The sequence below is a fragment of the Copadichromis virginalis genome, linkage group LG10, assembly GCF_057382275.1.
Source record: "Copadichromis virginalis isolate Kocher_CV1m ecotype Utaka linkage group LG10, C_Virginalis_male_GT1.1, whole genome shotgun sequence".
Lineage (NCBI taxonomy): Eukaryota > Metazoa > Chordata > Actinopteri > Cichliformes > Cichlidae > Copadichromis > Copadichromis virginalis.
Window position 1 is genome coordinate 34,129,005 of NC_140627.1, and position 23,232 is coordinate 34,152,236.

A 23,232-nucleotide genomic window follows, 5' to 3' on the forward strand; every position below is an offset into this window, starting at 1 on the left:
GTGTGTGTGAGATAAACTTTGCACAAGCGCCATCCCATGCTGTCAGTAGCTCTGGTGAGAGGTGGTGTTATGTAGCGGGACAGAAATGTGACGGACTCTGGTTTAAACGTCTTTGGTGTTTCGTTGTCGAGACTCTCGTCCTGCAGGTGTCTGAAGTCCAATATCATGTTTTTATTTTTATATGTGATGCACGTGTCCCGTGTGATTGGAGGTTTTCGTGTTGGACATGAAGCTGTTATCCGTTACATCCTGACACGGACGGATTTTTATGCAGAGGCGAGGATGTGAGCGCTGTTCTCAGAGGTATTTGCTGAAAGTTTTTCAGTATTGAAGGAGTATTTCACTCTGGCAGAGCGCCGAGAGTCAAACGTCAGAAATGACCCTGGGGGGGCCCCGTAGTTCCCCCGCCTCCATCACACTGTAGAGCTTCAGTTTGACAGCAGCTCAGGCTTCACCTTCATCTGAGTCTCCATCAGTGGATGGAGTCCTCTGAGTTCCAGCAAACAAAACATCCTGTGTGGGAAATAATGTTTTGGCTCAGCCTGACACCACAGCGCCACCTTCAGGGCCCACACAAACTACGCCTTACCTACTGGGTTTTCAGACTGCAGAGGCGTCGCCTGTGATCATGTGACCAAGACTTCCCTGTCAGTCACATGGTAACAGCTGGCTGATACCTGTGTTTCAGTAAACAGGCTCCGCCTCCATGAACATCGAGAGCGACCTTCAGCTGGTTTCATAGTTTTTACTCACGCTCATCAGCAACATTAAATATTTAACTTTGTAATGAAGAGAAAAGCCTGTTTTTATTTTTCTGAAATTATGAAAGTCGGCGAAGGACCAGAGTGAGATACGACTTTAACAAAAGGGCTGCTAAGAGTTTTATTGTTGAGGACAAAGGGAACTAAAAGCACATCACACGTTCACGTGTAAATACTTGGACTTGTCTACGTGGATGAGACGATGTATTTTTATGCAACTGAAACATTAAAGTCTATATTCAAGTGTTCATTCCCTCGAGACGTTCTCACGGCTGTACGAGAAAAAGAACGACTTTAGTGGAAACTGTTCATGTACACACTATAAATATATATAAATATTATATTGTATATGAAAAATACCAATAAAAGAACGTCTGTACCTTCACATCGGCGAGTTTGTTCTCGTCATTGTTACGAGATTCTGGTGTCAACGTGGCAGCGTCACAGAGAGACGATCGCTCAGAGAACCTCTGCTCTGCTCGAGCGACGCACAAAATGAAGCTTTAAAAACAGATTTACTCATTTTATCAGCTTCGATTTCTTCCAGACACACTTTAGTAAATATCAGGCGTCTGAAAATCAAGTTATAAACGTTTAAACTTCAGCCTGTCCCAAACCGTCCTCATCAGGTTACGAAACAAACTCGTATCCTCAGATTTGTGTCTGTTGTCCAAAGTTTGCCTCAAAGCAAAGGAAGAAAAACACGTCAAACAGTTGTGAGTCAAGTTTATTCAACATAATTCAAACTGCTTTTACATCAGACCCTCAGCGATAAGGTCACAAAGCTCGCTGCGGATACCGTCGTGGTTGCCATCCACTACCCTAAGGCGACTGAAGGAGACTTCCTGTCACCTGACCCCATGTGCCGAGTCATTTCAAGCCCCTCTGAGCCTTGAAGCTCCACCCACACCACCTCATCAAAAAGCCAGCTGACAGCCGCTCTCCTCTGAACAGGAAGTTGTAAATGCGCGATGATGTCAGCACGATGAGCAGAGCTCAGCAGGACGCCAGCTCAGAGCAAACCGAAGCTTCAGAGCGGTGGTCGCCTTTGTGGGGGGGTCAGAGTCGACCCTCTCAGTGCTTCACACTGAAACGAGCCAATCATGAAAAAAATCACGGCCGCCTTTTTGGTCGGCTTGTTGTCGTAGTGATGATGCTGGTCAGCACTCATAATGCTGGTGTGGGAGGGGCCACGCACTGTGTAGTGGCGTTCACACATCCAGGAGAGCGCTGAACCTCCTACCATCAAATCATGTTTACTCTGAAGGTGGAGGTTGGCCGCTGGCACCACGTCCTGCAGATTCAGGTGGGCGGTGCAGGTCAAAGTCAGGGGTGGGGTCAAATTTGGAGGCTCAGAGGTCAGAGGTGAATCTGCACATGAGTATCTGCAGGCAAACGTCTTCACGATAACGACGCTCACAAACTGACCTGAAACTAAAACTGACTGAAAATAAAAAAAATATCTGCGTCACTACAACAGAAGAAAAGTCCGACTCGAGCTTCATCAGGAAAAAAATAAAATAAAACAAAGTGAGAAAGTGAGGCGGCTCTGGAGAGGTCAGAGGTCAGCGGGACAGGAGGGGGAGGTCACTGGAGTTCATGATGAGGCTGGAGTCCAGGTTGAGGCTCTCTGAGGAGAGAAGAGGAGTTTATGGACAAACTGACGTGAGTCTGCAGGAGCTCCACCCCTTCACACCCGCGCCACACTGACCTTGATCAAAGTTCAGCTTCTTATTGGACGAGCCATCTCCGAGGCCTTCGATGTCCACCAGGTCACTGTTGACGTCCGAGTCGTTCAGAGCGCTGAGCGTCACGTCTGCAGGCAGAAGGACAGCTCGGATTAACAGAGAGAACCTCGGAGCGTCTGAGGCCTCGGGGGTTAAAGGTCAGCACACAGTGGCAGGAAGTCCAGAGGTGCACGGTTCTTTATCTGCTCCTGGGCCTCAGCTCAACCTGTCTAAAACCAGCTGCTTTAGCTCCTCCCCCTCTTTCTAACCATCATCGTCCCCTCTCTGTGACATCACACAGATCAAAGAAAAACGCAGCGGATCTCACCTGCTGTCTTTTGCTTCTTGATGGGCGGGGCCAGGGAGGGGCTGCTCTGCATTCCAGTGGAAGCCACGACTTGCGAGGTCGGCACGGAGATGATGGCGGACGCGGCGGGCGCCGGGGTGGGTGTCATGGCGACTGGAGTTTTCTTGACGCTCTTCTTGGGAGACTCGGAGGAAATGGGCACCCGGCTGTCCTCATACAGCTTCCTCTTCACCGTGCTCTTTATCTGAGCTCTGCAGAGGAAGAGGAGCGGCCGTCAGCCAATCAAAGTTCATTCTGCCTTTTACATCCTTAAAGGAAATGCTTGAAATTTTTTAACATAAAATATTCAACAGTGAAGCCTTTAAACGTGTCACGTGAGCATTTATTGGCGTATCTATGAGTTTTGCGTCTGCAGTCCTACAACAACAACCCGACACCAAAGAGTCTCACTCGTGTTTCCTACATTCATGTCCTCCGTCCATTTAACACAAACAGCAAACATGAAGTGACCTCCATGCGTTAGCGGAGCCCTCCTTTACTTTTGATTCCCTTCGTGTTGTCACGTTTCCTCCGGCGACCTCGTCTGATTCTCGTTTCCTGTTTTTGTTGAACGATTCTAAAACTAAACGTCTTCATTAATAAAAGGCAAACTGCTCCTTTAACACTCACACTGTGCGCTCTTTGATCACCGTGCTGATGTTGTTGAGGTCGTCTCCAAACCGACGCACAGCCAGTCGCAGCATCTCGATCTCTGTCTCCGTCCACTTGGCCCTGAGGACACAAACACGGCATCAGTTCACAGAAAAACTCAAACATGTCGACAAACCGCTCACGTCCAAACACGTGAAACCACGCTGCTCGTTTCCAGCTGTGTTTTATCCCCCCTGCATGTGTGTGAGGCTCACATTCAGTTTATAGTTTACAGTTAGCTGTAGTGTTTGGTCACAACCAACTGACACTGTGTCAGTAATGCAGCCACTTCCTCTGTGTGTGTCTGTCTCACCCTGCAGGGCTGGAGTCGGACACTGGGTGGAGCTGCATGGTCAGCTCTCCCAGCTTGGTGAAAGCTGCGCCAGCTGCTGAGAAGATCTCGCCCACCTGCAGGAAACACAGCCATCAATGCTCCGATTTAAACGGTGACCGTAGACATGATCTACGCTGCACACCACCTTTAACTGCACACTCAGGTGCTACACCACCAGCTGTGTTTCCCTCACTGTAAACATGGAGACCTATCACAACCTGGATCAGGTGTGCACCACATACATATACACTCATTCACTGCATTTCTAAACAATCTGAGGAAAAAGTGAAGCACAAAGCAGATTTACTCTGAGCTGAAACAGTGAGCTGATTTATCAGGACTCTCTCTGCAGTACAGTCAGTGCGATGTGTGGCTGCATCTGAAAGCTGTTTCTGGTTCATCATTTGTCTCTGATAAGAACAACACAGCGTCACCTTTAACACATCTTGCTGTCATGGTGAGGCGATAGTACCGCACTGCTTCTAATCAACTGGATTTCTGCGCAAAAATAAAAAAAAGCTCTGAGTGTTCAGTATGTGCCGAATTTGCCTCTACTTTTTATAATTTAGGGGTGAAAAGATATTAAAGTATATTTCATGAAGCTCTTCTTCATGATGCAGCAACTGAATTAAATTGAGTTATGTGTGCAGCTACATGACCGGTTCTCTACAAGTTGGCTGTTAAGCTCAATTTTTGCACTTACGTAAAAGAAAAAAAAACATAAGCAGGTGAAAGCTTACCTTAGCAGAGGCTGACGTCATTTCTGAGCCTCAGGTGAAAAAAAATATTATTTTGAAACAAACGGTAGCTAGCTGTTAGCTACAATTAGCTCCTATGATCTTAGCTAGCTGACTTCCGTTAGCGGGATTCCCAAGATTTAAGATCCTAAACTCGCGAAGCTGTGCGGGACTCGCGTCCGATGAGAAGTTGCGATTTAATTTGGTCATTTATGAATTACATATTCAGAAAGAAAAATTATAAATATCACAACAAAGACAAACGGGAAACAGAGAATGATGCGCGACTTTGCAACTTAAACGCCATTGGCCAATTTGACAGGAAAAGGCGGAGTGTATGGGCACAGGATATTTCATTGGTCGCTGGCCTGCGGCTTACGAACAGTAGCGACATTCGCCGAATAAAGCCGAGCGGTGAGATCAGCTGACCGAGAGGCTTCGTTCTTCGATGGGTCCTCTTTCAGTTTAGAGTATAATAATAGTAATAATAATAATAATCTTTTGATCGATCAAAGGGACGCGGACATGCCGTCGCTGCTGTTCTGCGGGCCGAAGATGGCCGCGTGCGGGATCGTGATCAGCATCTGGGGCGTCATCATGCTGGTAAGATCACGAAGGGACCGACTATTTCCTGGAAGGCTAAGGAACTACCAGTGGGGACTCTGTATTTGGATTAAATATAATGTTATTATGAGCAATTTCTTGCTGCTAATTTTATTCGAAGTTGGTAAAACTCTCAACGCATTTCAACGCTGACTGGCTAATCACTGAATTCCAGTACTTCTCGGGTACATAGACGGAGCCCACGTAGGCCGATCTGAATGTAGTTCTGCTGGTTTCACCCTCCTTGACCTCCTAAGACCCGAACTCTTCCATGGCATGGATTTTTAATTTCTCTTTGAAATTTGGGCTAATTGGGACCTGATGAATGTAAAAACAAAGAATCACGAGATTTGTTTATTTTTTTACCTGAATTTTGTTTCTAAGAAAAATGAGAACCACATATGAGGATATTCGTTTAAAATTTTGATAAAACAGTAGCACCATAATGTCCTCGTAAGTGGATATCCTCCCAGCCCATTGTTCCTTCAGTGGGCTGGTTTCAGTCATTATGCAAATGTCCTGTTTGTAAGAGTAATGTTTATAACTTTCCTGGATGACTGAGATGCATCAACACATTTTGCGACTCATTTTATTTCTGTCTGATAAGAAAACTATTCAATCAGATATTTCATTCACCACAAATAACTACAGTTACACTTCCAAGCATTTTTAAGCACCACATCTGAAATTCAAGCACTTTTCAAACCTTGAAAAGACAATATTAAAATTCAAGCATTTACAAGGATTTCAAGCACCTGTACGAACCCTGTTTAAAGGTTCTGAGGTCTCAGGTCTGTCAGTTAAAATATTTAGCAGATCACTTCCTGCTTTTCTTATCAGAATAAATCCTCGGTTGAAGCAGTGAACAGAAAACATTTAAACTCAGTGACGAGGTTCGATTCGTAGCTGTGGCCCTGACGGGTCCCCGAGCCTCATGTTGACCCCGTGTCTTGCTCTCTTGCAGGCGATGTTGGGAATCTTCTTCAGTGCCAAGTCAGCCGTGCTGATCGAAGACGTCCCGTTCACCGAGGATGACATCCATAACGAGTGAGTTGGAGGTTAAAAGCTGCTCGGTCGGTTCGACCCGAGCTTGAGACGCTGCGACGCGTCATAGATGCGACGGCAAATCAGAGGAAGCAGGGTCAGTCTGACCGTTGACAAACAGCAGATAAACTTGTCTTCTCCTTTTTTTCCTGCAGTAAAAATCCCCCTCAGAACATCTACAGTCTCTACAACCAGGTCGGCATCAACTGCTTCATCGCCGCTGCCGTCTACGTGGTGGTGGGCGCCATCTCGCTCTGCCAGGTCCGACTCAACAAGCGGCAGGAGTACATGGTGACATAAAGACCTGCGGCGATGGCCTGACCTTTGACCTCGAGCACCTGGTTCCTGTCCATAAAGTTTATTTATATCTCAACGCTGGAAAATCTGATTGGCTAAGATTAAAAAGGGGGCGGGGTCAGGTATCACCTGGATTATTTATTTTGTATTTACGTGTTTGTTGTTATTGTTGTTGTTGTTGTTGGGTGAATTGTTGTTTCATTCCTTTCCGTTGGACATGAAAGTGACCAAAAGTGTGAAACACTCACGTCTGCTCGCCACATTAATCACATTAACAAGGAAACGGGGGGGCGGAGCCTCGAGGATGCCTTCACCATCAGCTGAGGCGGTTTTATCGTGTCACAGGAACAAAGATGAAGGCGTCGCTCGGGCGTCCTCTGCTCCAACAGATCGGAGGACACGAGGCGGTGCTGTGTCTCTGATGTGGGTCTGTGTTTGCTGGAACATCGTTTGCAATAAAGTGTGTGAGTGGAAAACTACAGGGAGTCGTCTTCATTTCAGTTACTGTGGAAAAATGTTCCTCATGGATTTAAATGGGGTTCGTTTTGTTTGGTTTGGTTTTAATTATGAAAGAAAATTTTTAAGAAACCTCTTCTGTGTTGATCTTTAGTTTAAATTATATATTTTTTACTGGAGTATTTTCAGAATTTGCTTCAGAACAATCTTTAGTTGCCATTAGTTCACATTTTTTGATGCTAAGATGGAGACTTGATGTTTTAGAAGATACCTTAGTGTTAATAGCGATAGGAATTTAAGCTTTCCTTTAAAAATAAAATGGTGTCACCTGTCCAGTGTGTTGAAACGAAATTGTGCACAACTAAAAACCAATATGGGGGAAAAGGATGTCATCAATGAATTCCTCTACAAATATTAAACCTGGGTTTTAAATACCCACCAAATCCAAGTTGGGTTAGTGAGTGTGGAATATAAAGCTGTGCTACAATATATCTACTGTTACTCTGTAAACATCTGAAACTAAAATAAGTCTGTTCTTCAAAAACGTCAGGGTAAACCAAACTGAGCCTTGTGAGGGTTTTTTATGTGCATGTTTTTTTTAATAAAACCTGAATGTGAGTCATCAATATTCCAAAGTCCAAAATTGAATTTCATCTTTTTACTAAAGTGAATGCTGGAGTTTTATAACAGCTAGTTTCCAGTATTAGAGAAGTTAGACGGTGAGTTCGGGCTGTGGAGAAGTGCAGTATCCACACTATCCATATAAACATGTAATAGAAAGGCAGCTGCTTTACTTTGGGTGTATTCCTACACTGAATAATCTAAGCAGTAGTGATGTGTGGATCGATACTGAAATATCGATTCCTCCGATACCAATCATTCATGTTCTAGAATCGATTCTCATATTAAAATATCGATAATTTAGTAATGTAGGGTAAATTTGTAGTTTATCATTAACAGGAACACAGTGGAAAGAAACTATATCATTTGGATTGTCTACATTGGAAGGGACTACTTCCTCTTCTGCCTTTAATAGTCATGTGCGAAATACAGCTGTATGAATGTGTTGCAGCCCCTTGTCGTGCGCACTCACAACAATGGCTGGGTGTAAATGGAGTAATGTGCGGACGTATTTTACCTCCACAAACAGCCGAGATGCGGTTTGTGATACATGTGGCAAGAAACTGAGGTGTTCTGGCAACACCATTTACCTCGTCAAACACCTCAGAGTAAATCATATCACAGAATATGATGAGCGTATGTTGAGGCGAACTGAAGACGAGGAGAGGGACAGGTGCTGCTGGGGCGAGACAGACGTCTCTCGAGGAGTCCTTTAGTGCTGCAGGCAGGCAACATGCTCAAATGGCACACAACTTCAGTTTTCTGTATGATAATTCTGCATTATTAAGTGATAAGAACAAGTAATCTGAAGTCCTGTAATTATTATGAATCTATAATTTGAGATACAATAAAAGATACAGTTAAAAAAAAGTTTTTGCACAGAGTATCGGATCAGTATCGCCGATACCACCCTGAATTTTACTTGGTATCGGATCGGATGGCAAATCAGTGGTATCGCACATCACTGCTAAGCAGAGCTCTGGTAATAATACTACAATTATTATTATTACTAAGTTTTTTAAAAAGGCAGGCACGCGGACGTTGACTCCGCCCCGGTGCGAAAATACCGCCAAACTCAAATGTACGGAGACCGGGAAGTAGTGACAGCAACAGGAAACAGGCTGTGGACGAAAACAAAGAAAGGTGAGCCTTCTTTCACTACTTTCTGATTGTTTTACTGCTGGAGAATGAACGAGACGACGCTATGTTAGTGCTCGCTTTCGCGAAAGTCTCTTTTTCTACAGTCGTTGCTTTTTACCCGCTAAATCATCGTGTTACCCTGAACACGTCGCGTCGGGAGCAGGTCGGAGTGTCCGTGTCTGTTTTCACGGACTCTGACGGACGGCATGCTTTCCGTGTAGACTCTCTGTAGGCGAACACGTTTTATGTGTTTGTGTGTTAATGCTGTTACTGGAACACAGAGAAAACATGTTCAACAAAACTTACTTCATTTGATCTGCGATAGAAACCAGAGGCGGAGCCAGACATTTGAAACACCCGGGGCTTAGCCCTAAAGGGTGGTATGCATGTGGGATTTTTTTTTTTTTTTTTGGGGGGGGGGGGTTAGAAATGACTGAAAGATTAATTGGCTCTGTTTTGAGTTTTGTTCAAAAAAGAATGACTTCATAGAGGGAAAAATATATATCACATGTGCAGGACACCTTAAACTAGTTTTTAATTAAGCAGCGAGGCAGAACAAAGTCGGGCTGTATCAAGACACGAGGACTAAACCCCGATTCAACCAGACCCAGAACTGATCCAGAATTAAAACAGGACTACAACAGTTCAAAATCAGGACTACTGAGGACTTAACCAAGACAGAACCAGAATCAGAACTAGATGATAGCAGCACTAAAAATCATCATAGACCTGCACTACACTTATTTTTTAATAATACCAAAGTCCAATATTTAGATTGAGAAAAGTTTATATAATTATTTAGTCTTGTTGTGCAAACAAGCTGCAGAACTTAATAAATGTAGAATTTGAAAAATAACAAACCTAAAAAGAAACACGAGGTACGAGATACATGAGGACCTATGATACGGTGATACTTTTGGCAAACAACCATGTGACTAACAGGTGTGTCTCACCTGCTCTTGTTCCCTCTTTGTGCTGACAATCATCAAATCTACAGTTGAAACCAGATATTTACTCTTCAGATAAAAACACTTTTTTAATTGTAACATCAAATCAGACTAAATATTTATTTTTTTAGATAAATATAAAAAACATATTTGTTAACTTTAAGAGTAAAGAGAGAAACTGTCTGTATTTCTTGTAAATGGCACCAAATTGTATTCAAACTGAGCCACACTTATGCAGCTCCACAGTTCTGTTCCTGCTGTTTTGGTTGACATCTCGTGATGTTCCCATGTCACAGAAACAGCCTCTGTGTTTTGGGGGTGTCTTATACGCATCCACAGCTGTGCCACCAATTTACTCACATGGACTCTACGAACCAATCAGAAGCTTCTTCAGCTCAGAATGGAATCGTCTGCAGTTTCTTATTAATTAACAAACTTAGTGTACATGTACTCCTACATTTGATCAAAGTGATAAAAAATAGACAGCTCTGTCTCTCTTTATTCTGACATTTAACTCATTCAAAAGATGTTTCAATATTTATCTAAAACAAAAGTTTACTCTAAATTGATGTTGTGCAGTAAAAATGTTTTATGTTTTCTCCCTAAAGTGTAAATATCTGGTTATAAATGTAAATATCCTGCTGTGTACTGAAATCCCTCTTGTTTTGCATAGAAATATACTGAACAACATACAAAGCATAATATATAAAATAACATTTACCTGAGTTTTTTCTTTGAAAGAAGCCTCTAATGTCCATTCTTATATTTCAGTACATAACTGAAACCGATTTAGTCGGGAGAGTAAGAACTGAGAATATGAAATAAACACACGTAAGCTAAGACTCTCTATAGAAACAGCTGTTGTTGTTGTTCGGCTTTTCATTTCGCCATTTGTTGATTCACTTGAAGAGCGAGTAACGTAATATTGGTCAAGTGATCAGTTTGATATCAATCTTTCGTGATTCACCGTCATATTTACATTATTTGTACGGTACAAATGATTTGCTTTGGTACCTGGTAGAGCTGCACGATTAATCGTTAGAAAATCGCGATCTCATTTCCAAATGACAACGATTTAAAAAAAAAAAAAAAAAAAAGACGACGACGATTGTACCGCATTTTGGTCCGGGACGTAATCTGCATGAAAACAAGCGCTCACTCTTCCTGCTCAACAAATGACAAGGGCGGAGCCTTATACCACGTGATACAGAAGCTGTGCCATGTGATGCTAAAATTAGCAGGAAAAAACAACGGAGAGCACGTCAGGGATGACGAGAAAGTGACAGGAGAAAATCCGTCCCGGTCAACCACCCAAACATCAATAACGGGAACCTTACACAGCGCTTCCCTATACACGTCGAACTCCCGCAGGCACAAAGAAATTACGGAGGCTATCACTTATCACCTGACCAAAGATATGGCTCCATCAACACTGTGCAAAACGAGGGATTTAGGAAAATGATCAACACCCTAGACAAACGCTGCACAGTGCCGTCCCGCAACTATTTTTCTGTTGTTGCACTACCTGCTCTGTACACGCAGCGTCGAGCAACGGTGGAGACAGAATTTCAAGCAGTACAACATTTGGCAACAACAAAACGTGAGACATTTGTTGTTTTTATGTTTATGTATTGTTTTTATGTTCAGTCTCAACTGTTACGAAGTTGATGTGCAGTTAATAAGTGCAATAAATATTTATACTGGAAAAGAAAATGGTGAGAGAATCGTGATCTCAATTCTAAGCCAAAAAATCGTGATTCTCATTTTATGCAAAATCGTGCAGCCCTAAGTACCTGGTCAAACTTAAGTTCTCCTCTGTCTGCCTGGCTCCGTTTCTCCAACAGCGCACTCACAGGCAGCAGCTGCCCCGCCCCCTCGCTCAGTCGCTTAGTGTCTGAGTTCGGATCATACCAATATCAGGGGGGATTCACGCACAGTCGTAAATTCCCACAGTGTTCACTGTGTGCTTCGAATATTGCTTGCACTTTTTGTTTTATACAGTTGTCAGCCAGGCATCTAACTATGAAAAAATTACACTCCAAAAGACCCCGGGCTTCTGACAAAACAATCCGGGCTTAAGCCCAGTAAGCCACCCCCATGCTCTGCCCCTGCCGGGCAGTATGAAAGCAGCAGTGAGGGTTTTTTACGTGGTTAAAATGTTTAAAACATGTTCCGCGCCATCTTCGGTCAGCGAAGCGTGACGTCATCGGGTCGGCCGGTTGTTGCTAACAGACTTAGTTTTAGTTTTCTTTGTTTTATTTGTCATATGCAAGTTAGCACACGGTCAACATTGCAATAACGTGTTTGATGAGCAGGAGACAGTTACTCAGCGGTATAGCACCGTAATTAACAGTATTAACAGAGTAAATCTATATAAATACACACATGTATAAATAAATGTATCTTGAAGTGGCAGGAGTGAGCAGCACTACATCCTGAGCAGTGCAAGATTTTAGAGTGGCAGACTTAGAATAATAGATTACTTTATGTTAGCTAAATAGTGACAGAATCGATAACTGAGAGGAAAACAAGGACACCAGAACTAAAACTATCAGTTTAAGTCAGTCCTTCTCAAATAGTGTGACCCCTGGGAACAGGCTTTTTTTCCTGTTCTAGAATAAAGTGTAATTGCACATAGAGTACAGTAGGTGGCAGGGTTTGGGTTTTTTTGCACCGGGCATGCACACAGACAGAGCAGGAGATCTGAAGTGCAGTAAACAAACCCTCAAGAAAAATATTTAATAGTGATGAAAAGGCGGAGAGATACGCACATAATGAAACGAAAGTCTCCCGAAGGCTAAGACGAGGACATATGATGAAGCGTATGTAGCGCTTGTACAAAAGTACAAAGTTGCAAAAGCGAGTGAGAGTTAAAGAATTTGAAGAAAAGCTTTGTGGAGCATGTACAGACTGATATTCATCTTTAACAGGGCTGTCAAACAAAAGAACTGCTGTATAATGTCCTCCGCCATCTCAGTTTAATTGGTCACATGACTGCATCACATGACTAAAATGTGTCATCGTTTTCACAAAGTCTCCGGTTTCGCTGTCCACACTGCAACGCAAAAGCACCGTTTTCAAATGTGTGCGTTTTTGAGAGCGTTTTCAAAACACGGCGTTTTCCTTGAGCGAAAACGCCGTCTCAGTGTGGACGGGAGGCCAAAACGGAGAGAAAAGATGCGTTTTCTAAAGAAAACTTATTATTGTGGACGTAGCCTGAGTTTAAAAATGTTGGCAATGCGCAGCACGAAGCCAAATAAATTAACTTTACTTGAGTAGTTAATGCTGCTGATCGATTTAAATGAGCTCATGAAAGCATCTTTACTTTTCGTTTTAAAATGTTCGTGTAGATTAAGTTGCAGCTCAGATGCTTCATGTTGTTCAAGTTCAGTTCAGGAATCTAGATTACTTTGAGTAGGGATAGTGTGTCTTGAAATCATTGTAATCTCTTCCACTTTGTGTAACTCACCAGATTCAAATTAGAAAATTTCCAAGTTGATGACAAATTTATTTTAATTTGTAGCATTGTTCCTAAACTTGTTACGGTGCTTGACCGGCAGAAACGGCAGATTCATTGTCTGTTTCACATCGACTTCATCATGCTTTTTTTTTTTCCAGAGTTTTTGAGGTACCATAGTACACATGATATATACATACAACATGTATCCACACTACACAGAGTGGAATAAGAAGCATCCAAAATATAGACTACAAAGGCTCTGTGCTAGTCTATATGTTTTTACAAGGTTTTAGAGGCTTTAATATGCTACATACAACAGTATTAGTATGTTTTGCTTATTATTTTCTCTGTGCCTCAGATGTCATCAATTTCAGAGTCAGAGTGGAAAAAGGCACTGACCTTCATCATTGAGGATTTGGATAAGTCACAGCTCAAAAAGATGCTGGGATGTCTGGATATCCCCAAACAGAAGAAGACTATCAAGTGCAGAGAAACCATTCCTCAGACAATCATCGAGTGCTACGGAGTGGAAACGTCTATCCAGATAATCGATGAAGCAATGCTCTGGATACCAAGGAAGGATGAAGCAGTCCAGGGCCAGCTGCGCCCCTTTGTTGAAAAACTGAAGAACAAAGAAAACGAGGGGGGAAAAGGTGAGTTCACTCATTGATATTTCTTTTTTTTTTTTGGTCAGGTGTCTACAGGTTTTCCAAAGAATCTCATGTGTAATAGAATAAATCATGTTTAAATATATTCAAATTTGAATCTAACGTTTTATTATAATTGTCTTTATTACTTTGTCCTACCAAACTATTCATTGTAAAGCAGCAATTGAACAAATTCCAAATTAGCAGGAGTGGATCGAGCATTTGTGGAAGTTTTTTGTGTTATTCTGGTCAAAAGTAGTAAAGCATAGTACAAAAAGCAATTGGAGTTAAAAAGAAATCGTGGATCGTTACATGGAGAAACCTTTGGAATGCAAACGTGCTGATCCACACAGGTGTGCACAGACGCGGACTACAGCTTTCTTGGCTGCTGCCTCAAAGCACATTGTGCGCTGTCTATCTTGCGTGCTGCACAATATCGTTTATTATTTAGTATCTACTGTTATCTACTGCTAGCTAGTTTATTGTGATGGTGCTGTTTTTATTATGTTGCTCTTTGTTGTTTGCTTTCTCTTCTGTTTTTTTTCTCCATACAGGTGACCCAGGTGTTTTTTTTGTTTTTCTTTCTTCCCCCCTTCTCACCGTCTCTTCTCCCCTTTGGTTTTCTTTCTCTCCCTCTCTTTCTTTCATTCTTTCCCACAGTCATGTCTGTCCCATTTGTAGCAACTGAAAATAAAATAAATTCATAATTATAATAAAGGTCAATCAAATGGACCAATATGGCAAGGCCACGATGATCCACTTGGTAAAATAAATCCGCTTGGCATCTTTCTTGGCCTTAAGACAACAATTCTGATGCTAAAGATCCAAACGGGACACAAAAAAGAAAGAAATTGTGGAATCAATTCATAGAATAAAATCTATTCTAAACTTCTGACTCATCAGAGTAGCCGCCTTTGGCAGATATAACAGCTGAACACAGCCGTGGCTTCTTTCTACAATAGAAATCAAATCTTCTCCCATATCTGTTACAGAAGTTCATAAATGTGCGACACTTGTAGGTTGTGTTGTTTTCACTCTCCTGTCTAGTTCATCCCAAACCGCACAGTGGCAAAAGCAGAGTTTTTTTTTTTTAATATTTATATGTATGTATAAAAAAATTCCCTCTCGCCCCTGTGGGCGGTTTATCCTTCAAGCTCGGGTCCTCTACCAGAGGCCTGGGAGCTTGAGGGTCCTGCAGTATCTTAGCTGTTCCCAGGACTGCGCTCTTCTGGACAGAGATGTCCGATGTTATTCCCGGGATCTGCTGGAGTCATGTCACTCTCACTCAGACTCTGGGACCACAGTGTTGTTCCTGTGCAGCAGTTTTCCTTGTTGCTGGCTTTCAAAAATGACAGTTTTGATTTTCAAATGACTCATCAACCAGACCAGCCAATCAGTGGCTTGCAATCTGTTGACATCACATTTTCCAGATGGCCTTGGATTGTTTAGAAACCGCGGCGGAGTTGGTACTAAAAGGTACCTGGTACCATAACCTGCAAAATGGAAAACTTAGCGTGCCGAGCCAAGTAGGTACTAGTGGAAAAAGGCTGTGAGTGAAGGTGCCTATCAGAGTGTGAACGTTACCATGAAATCTGATCGGGGCTGAAACTGATTCTGTTTTCTAAGGAGCTGTTTTGTTGTAGTTGTGAAGAGAGAGACCACATCAGAGGACACTGTGGTTTCATCTGGGTCCAGTGCAAGTTTGTGGATCTCATTGGTGAAATTATTGGAGGTTTTGATGTGATGGGATGTGTTCTCACAAATAGAAGTAAAGTGATGATAAGGTGCTGGGAAACTTTGTAGGTGACAGAGTTTATACTGTTAACAGTGGGTCTGAGTGGGACCGCTTCTTTGTGGATCTTTGGAAGTCCATATATACGGGGTGTAACCTCTCTCCTTGTAGTTGCTGAAGGCAGATTATGACTCGTTGGTAAGATATTCTTACCAAAGTGCTTAAATTATGTATTATTTATAAAGCTGCTGCAGATGCAGAGTTACATGTGAACAGACTGAACAGTAATCACTGCTAGTGTTTTTACGTTTGCTCTGTGTAGGTATGAAAGAAACCAACTTTATGTTGACTGACTCTTCAGTGAAAACCTGACACACACATGCTCTCACAAGTTGGATTCATTTCTGTTTCAGGAAACAAGAGGAAACGCAGTGAAACTGAATCGGAGTCAGCAGAGAAAACGGCTGAAGCTGGTAGGCAAACACACCCTGAAACTGTGGCAGAGCCACTGAGCTGTGGCCACAATCATGAGAATAAATATTTTATTTGATGTAAGTCTGATGTTGAGCTGTGTGTGTTCAGGCTTTAAGAAGAACAACATTGTGAGTGATTCAAGTTCAGATGAAGAGCGAGAGGCTGAAACTGGTAAGTGCTGGAGGAAACAGTGCTGCTGGATTTTAGTGCTGCTTTCCATCTCAAGAGCTAACTATCCAACACACAGTGATGTCATTTGTTTAAAATGCTCAGTATAAATTTTTTAGATCCATTTCAATTCAGTTTATTTATACAGCACCAAATCACAATGAGTTGTATCAAAGGACTTTATATTGTAGTGTAAAGGCCCTACAATAATACAGAGAAAACCCCAACAATTACATGAAACTCTATGAGCAAGTGGTTGGCAATAGTGGGAAGGAGGGCATCTGCTGAGACCAGTTTGGCTGAGGGGGGAGATTGAGAAACAACACGCTGTGCATGAGGCCAGAGATTAATAAAAACTAATAGTTAAATGCAGAGAGGTCTGTTAACACATAGTGAGTGAAGGAAAAACTCAATGCATCATGGGAATCCCCGGCAGCCTACATCTATTGCAGCATAACTAAGGGAGGATTCAGGGTCACCTGGTCCAGCACTAACTATATGCTTTAGCAAAAAGGAAAGTTTGAAGCCTAATCTTGAAAGTAGAGATAGTGTCTGTCTCCTGGTTCCACAGAAGAGGGGCCTGAAAACTGAAGGCTCTGCCTCCCATTCTACTTTTACTGGTACAGGAACCGGTACAAACAGGCTGCAGCCTGACTGTTACCTGTTAAAGTTCGGCTCTGGCTGCTGGACTGGAGTCTGCATACGCTCACCTTTGACGTGACTCTGGGTGTTTGACTAGCTTAGCATTAGCATGCTGTCTGTGCTTGTAAAGAGCTGGCGTTCTGTTAGCAGCATCACGCAGCTGTTTCTGTCCTGGATGCATTTTACACTTTACCTTTGTGCTTTTGTCATTTTACTTTGTTTTACAGATGGACTGAAGAGCCCTCAGCCTGACAAGGTAGAAGTTGTGATTTTTTCAAGTTAATGTAATACTGCATGTCACGTTACACCAAGTTTTACATAATTTTATTAACTTGTGGACATTTATGCTTTCTGTATGATAGAAGTAATTACACCAAAGAGATCAGCTCTGTGGGCTGGTAGGGATTTGATTCCCACATAACTGTTTGCACATTTCTGAAAACAGTTTCTTGAACATTTACAATATTCAGTCTATGAGTGACTTACTGTTTAACTCTTTCTTTTCAGGAGATAAAAATCCCTTCATGGGTGAGTGAATTTTTGAGTTTTCATTGGATGATCACAGCATCTGACTTGTTTTGTGATGTAAGTTTTGACTGCGAGCTGACTCTCCATCTGCCTGCAGAGGAAATCCATCCATGATGTAAAGATCAGCGGTGACCTTGGAAACAAAGTCATAGCTGGCAAAGTTGTGGCGAAATCTGGTCTGCGTACATACGAAACCAAAAAAAAGGAGAAGAAGTTTTTCTTTTACCTGGGAGTGGCTGATGAAACAGGCAGCATTAAAGTGATGGTGTATGGAAGAGAGCGCTATCAGCGTTTCCAGGAGAAGAGCTGCTACCTGTTCAGAGAGATCATCATGGACGAACATGTCATGAAAGTGACCAAAAAGAGCGTCATATCAAAGACAGCAGCTATTGATGTTCCTGAGAACGTGGAGATGGAAGCTCAGATGTTCGTTTATTCCCAGACTCCAGTTTGCTCCATCGGACAGGCCATCGGATCAGCGGAGAAGACATCAGTGAGTGTTGAAGGAACAGTAAGAGAGGTAAGTGTGACCTGAATCTGCTGCAGTGAAGCTGTGAGGGCGCTCGTCATGTTTAGCTTAGTGTCCTGCTGAAGGCTGTGAAACTCTGATGACATCAACCTTTAAACTAACCTTTAATAGTCTTTGAGTGAAATGGACGGAGGTAGGACTGGGTGATATGACCCAAAATTCATATCTCGATATTCTTTAGCTGGATGGCGATATACGATATATCTCGATCTTCTTTTTTTTAAAGCCATAAAATAAGAACAAACAGAGAGTTTAGTCACACTGTGTCCCAGATGTCACACAGGCACTTTTATTAACATACAGCGCAGATGTACATGAAAAATTACTCAAAAATAAATTATGAGCATTTATTAAATAATAATGCTCCATAAATAAAACAATGTTGTTTTTGTGCATAACAAAGAGCTCCCAACTGTGCAGTCAAACTGTAAACTAACAGACGCTGAGCATAATAACAAAGATTTCACAGCTGCTCTGTTCCCAACTTCTACTGCGTGACTGACAGCCTGGAGTTTGAAATCCTCTTTTATAACGTAACATAGACAATATCGATATAAACGATATTGTCACATCTTATATCTCATAGAAAAATATATCGATATTTTTTAAAAACTCTATATCGCCCAGTCCTAGATGGAGGTTCTTGTTATTACATGAGTCAAACTCTGGCGCCGAGCAATGAAGCCATCACAGTGGCAACAGCTAAAGTTCCTCTAACAGCAGCTTGAGGCTGAATTTGTGATTCCAAACTTCACAGCAGAAATAAACATGCACAGGAGAGTTGTTGGTCTCTGAGTTGTTGTCGTGTTGTTGGTTTGTTCAGATCGGCAAACTGAAGAAAAAACAGGGAGCAGAAAACAGGAAAGAGTTCCAACTTGAGGACGGCACAGGCTCCATCTGGATCACTTTGTGGGGCGAAGACATCAAACAGCTCAGAGGAATATCACCTGGAGACTCTGTCAGGGTGGTCAATGTAAAGACGAGTCACTACTATGATTCAGTATCGCTGAACTCAACAGATTTCACCAGAATTTTTAAGGTAATTTCTGATTCTGGCTTCAGTTTGAAATGTGTTTTATATTTGGTATTGATTCAAAGCAGAGACTGTCAGCTTTGACCTCCTACTGGAACATTTCCTCACTGTTGTTGAGTCTCTGCTCTCTAGTTAATCCAGCCGTACCTGTTCTAAGTGTCCCCATCAGGTGGTTCACTGTGAGGGTCTCCCTGTGGTCCGACAGACTCATCTCCACCATCTTGGACTCCAGCTGGTGACATCAGTCTTTGCTCTGCTCTGTGAGCTGGAGGGTGACTCCAGAACATGTTCATGTGCTGTTACCTGAGCAGAACCAGGACTGTCTGCTGCAGGACAAGATGGTGGATTTGGAGTTCTTCTGCAGGATGAGACTCACTATGAAATCATCATTGCTCACTTTTTTAAATAACAAGTTCTTCAGTTTTATTGGTTCAACATGTCCTGATCTCTACGGTCAATCTGGTGTTTTGCAGGTTCAAAGTGCCACAGTCGAGAACGTCACAATCGAAATCATTGGGATCAAAGACACCAAGAAGACTGAAACAGAGGTGGATGCACAGATCGGCAGCGGAGAGGTGCAGTCCATTGTGGTGACTTCATCCCTGCTGGCAAAAGCGTTTGGTGTCAGACTGGAGGGCGACTTTGAGGACAGACTGCTGGAGAAAATGCCGTTCTCAGCAGATGTAGAAATAAAGGGAAACAAGATCATGAAGATTGAAGCGAAGGAGAAGTAAAGATGAGTTCCAGTGTTCAGGCTGCAGATTTTGAGTTTCAATAAAAAATGTAAATCTCTCTTGAATCAGTTTTATATTCCGAATCATGAAATGTGTGCTGTTTCTTTCTTCTTTCCTAACTGGTTATTCTGATTTTTCTTGTCCTCTTTTTTCCTGTGTGTAAGAACTGTACGTTTATATTCATGTTGTCAGTGCTGTAAGGCAGTAGATTCTCATAATCATAACTAATGGCTCTGATGTCGAGGATGATGGAATGTTTATGTTGGAATAAAAAAGGCTCTGATTTAACTGTTTGTTCTGTAAATCTGTTTACAAAATCCTCCTGTGTCTGATTTCCTGTCACAGGAAAAGCAACAATCAGCAGTAAAGTGACACAGATCCTCGTGCAGACAGAAAGCAGGGCGAGCACTCGTGGGGCTCAGAGGCAGTGAGCTCAGCTCTGTTGTGTGACTCTTTCCCAGCTCTCTGCTTCCATGGAGTCTCCTCATGGGGCCGGCCCACCGTGGATTTTCCACCATGAAATATCATTACCATCCTTTATCTCAGTCTCGCTGTGTGTTAAGCTTCCTCCTTTAGTTGTTTCGAGATTAGTCAGGAAGTAAACACTAAAAAAGACAATATTCAAAATACAAACATGCAGTTATAACGTAAACTGTGGGACAAACAGTAAAGGAGCAAAACTAGAGGAGAGTGAAGCCGTCAAAGAAATATTCAACCTACAGGGTGGGCCACTTATATGGACACAGCGTAATAACATGGGAATGGTTGGTGATATTAAAGTCCTGTTTGTGGCACATTAGTATATGTGAGGGGGCAAACTCCTCAAGATGGGCGGTGACCATGGTGGCCATTTAGAAGTCGGCCATCTTGGATACAACTTCTGTTTTTTCAATAGGAAGAGGGCCATGTGACACATCAAAGTTATTGGTAATGTCACAAGAACAACAATGGTGTGCTTGGTTTCAACGTAACTTTATTCTTTCATGAGTTATTTACAAGTTTCTGACCACTTATAAAATGTGTTCAATGTGCTGCCCATTGTGTTGGATTGTCAATGCAACCCTCTTCTCCCACTCTTCACACACTGATAGCAACACCGCAGGAGAAATGCCAGCACAGGCATCCAGTATCCGTAGTTTCAGGTGCTGCACATCTCGTATCTTCACACCATAGACAATTGCCTTCAGATGACCCCAAAGATAAAAGTCTAAGGGGGTCAGATCGGGAGACCTTGGGGGCCATTCAACTGGCCCACGACGACCAATCCACTTTCCAGGAAAGTGTTCATCTAGGAATGCTCGGACCTGCACCCATAATGTGGTGGTGCACCATCCAGCTGGAAAAACTCAGGGAACGTGCCAGCTTCAGTGCAGAAAGAGGGAAACACATCATCATGTAGCAATTTCAACTATCCAGTGGCCTTGAGGTTTCCATTGATGAAGAATGGACCCACTATCGTTGTACCCCATATACCACACCAAACTAGAGATGGCACGATACCACTTTTTTATGTCCGATACCGATATCATAAATTTGGATATCTGCCGATACCGATATGAATCCGATATAGTGTTTTTTAATCAACAAAACTGTTTTTTAAAATATCTTGCTGCATTTTGCAAGTCTGCAAGTTCATACTCAAGTTTAAAACAACAACTACACTAAAGCTATTCTGTTATACCTGTATACAAAAAAAAATATTTCATAGTTCAGCAACACTGATCAATCTAATAAACTTAGACCTACACCATCCTCCCTATTCTGGTATTTTAAAGAGTACTTAGCATAAATATTAAGCAACCTAACTAATAGGGTTCCAACTCCCAGCAACAACAAAAATAAATAAATAAAAAATAGGGAACCACCCCTCACGCTCCACCTCATGATGCTTAATCGACGTAATCAACCTTAATTTGATGCAGTGTGAAAAAAAATGCACAGAAATCAATTATTTTTCAAGAAATATTAAATAGATTCAACATCTTTCTTCAACAAAATTGCAGACTGCACAGATGGTACCTTCCCAAAGGAAAAAGTACTATAGCTTACTAGGGTATATATATTAGACTTAATAGTTACTATATACATTAATTGACTTCTATTCATTTTACATCAAATTAAAACTTTGGGTGTCAGATAATTATTTATTAAAAGCTAGACATTTTAAATGAGAATAAGAAAGAAAAGTATGTCTTTGTGCCCCTTTTCCCTGTTCATGCCCTATCGGCCCCCCTGGCTAAACTTTGCTAGATCCGCCCCTGCACAGTTACCAGCGTCAGCTACGTAGAAAAAGATCCTCGAGTAGAAAGTAATAATAAATAAATTCTAACAACAGCTGATCAAGCTTAAACGTGCTGCTGTTGTTCAGCCGCTGGTTTCCTCTTTCTGGTGCAAAGTGGGCCAAAAACAAACAAGAGAGACGGACTCGCGACAGAAAAGCCGATCAGCTGATCATTAAGCAGTTTCATGATTGAAGTAGCAGCAGGAGAGCGAGAGGCAGTCGCTCGTTCAGCTTAACGTGGGAATGCTTTACAAACATTCAGAGATGGACTTACACACTTGCTTTACTTCTCTCGGGATAACTTTGTCGGAGATGAAATGCCGGGTTGCTAGCGAAGCTCCAAATGCTATCCAGACCACCGACAGGTCCCGCATGCCACAGCCGCTCTATCACGTGATGCATACTGCTCCGACGTGCTAACGTTCTGAGGTGAGTTACGGCGTGTTGCAAGTTTTGTGAGGTGCTTTCGTGATATTTAATGGATCGGATTACATTTTTTATTTTTCTCCGATATCCGATCCAGTAATTTAGGTCAGTATCGGACCGATACCGATACGTAATATCGGATCGGTCCATCTCTACACCAAACCATCACTTTTGTTGTTCCAACAGTCTTGGAGGGATCCATCCAATGTGGGGTAGTGTCAGACCAATAGCGGTGGTTTTGTTTGTTAACTTCACCATTCACATAAAAGTTTGCCTCATCACTGAACAAAATCTTCTGCGTGAACTGAGGGTCCTGTTCCAATTTTTATTTTGCTCATTCTGCAAATTCTGCGGCCGATCTGGGTCGTCCTCGCTGAGATGCTGCAGTAGCTGGAGTTTGTAAGGGTGCCATTTGTGAGTAGCTAATATCCGCCGAAGGGATGTTCGACTAACGCCACTCTCCAGTGACGTGCGGCGAGTGCTACGCTGTGGGCTCCGCTTGCTGCCTTTTATTGGAAAAAACAGTTACAATAGTTTACACAAGTTTGCACAAGCATCTCCCCTCGTAAAACCCCCCTTGGTTACAAAGACAAGGTACTGTGTGTGTGTGTGTGTGTGTGTGTGTGTGTGTGTGTGTAAAAGCATGTGCAAGAACTTGTATGTGTGTGTATGTGAGAATGTGTGTGTGTGTGTCATGGGGGTGCGTTTGTGTGACCTCCTGATCACAACTGTTTCTAACAACATCCTTGGTCATAAAGGGGGTAATCTCCCCCACACCCAATATATGCTTCAATTCCTGTATTGGTTCACCATACACAACACAGTGAAACCATAAAAAGGGCAGGAAGCTTACCAAATATCAAACAAACCTTCACAAGGGATGTGCCTGTGATAAAATACTACAGCCTCCCCCC

General features: G+C 42.4%; 3 protein-coding genes across 3 annotated transcripts; 2 read left to right on the top strand and 1 right to left on the bottom strand.

Annotated features, from left to right (window-relative positions):
- Window positions 1–1,470: 1,470 nt before the first annotated feature.
- bacc1 (BPTF associated chromatin complex component 1) lies at window positions 1,471–4,873 on the bottom strand. Its single transcript, XM_085471152.1, has 6 exons — window positions 4,560–4,873; window positions 3,799–3,893; window positions 3,465–3,566; window positions 2,817–3,046; window positions 2,473–2,577; window positions 1,471–2,391 (listed from the first exon to the last, which is right to left on the bottom strand). Exons 1-6 carry the CDS (start codon window positions 4,578–4,580, stop codon window positions 2,327–2,329), a joined length of 618 nt encoding a protein of 205 aa, XP_085327278.1. The 5' UTR covers window positions 4,581–4,873; the 3' UTR covers window positions 1,471–2,326.
- A 79-nt stretch (window positions 4,874–4,952) lies between these two features.
- On the top strand, window positions 4,953–6,979 carry rnasekb (ribonuclease, RNase K b). The gene is made up of 3 exons (XM_085471153.1): window positions 4,953–5,159; window positions 6,124–6,206; window positions 6,359–6,979. Exons 1-3 carry the CDS (start codon window positions 5,082–5,084, stop codon window positions 6,501–6,503), a joined length of 306 nt encoding a protein of 101 aa, XP_085327279.1. The 5' UTR covers window positions 4,953–5,081; the 3' UTR covers window positions 6,504–6,979.
- Window positions 6,980–8,643: 1,664 nt separating this feature from the next.
- Window positions 8,644–19,899, top strand: LOC146700911 (uncharacterized). The gene is made up of 9 exons (XM_085471158.1): window positions 8,644–8,720; window positions 13,483–13,777; window positions 15,917–15,976; window positions 16,086–16,148; window positions 17,015–17,043; window positions 17,295–17,315; window positions 17,413–17,835; window positions 18,668–18,883; window positions 19,351–19,899. Exons 2-9 carry the CDS (start codon window positions 13,483–13,485, stop codon window positions 19,609–19,611), a joined length of 1,368 nt encoding a protein of 455 aa, XP_085327284.1. The 5' UTR covers window positions 8,644–8,720; the 3' UTR covers window positions 19,612–19,899.
- The last annotated feature ends 3,333 nt before the right edge of the window (window positions 19,900–23,232 follow it).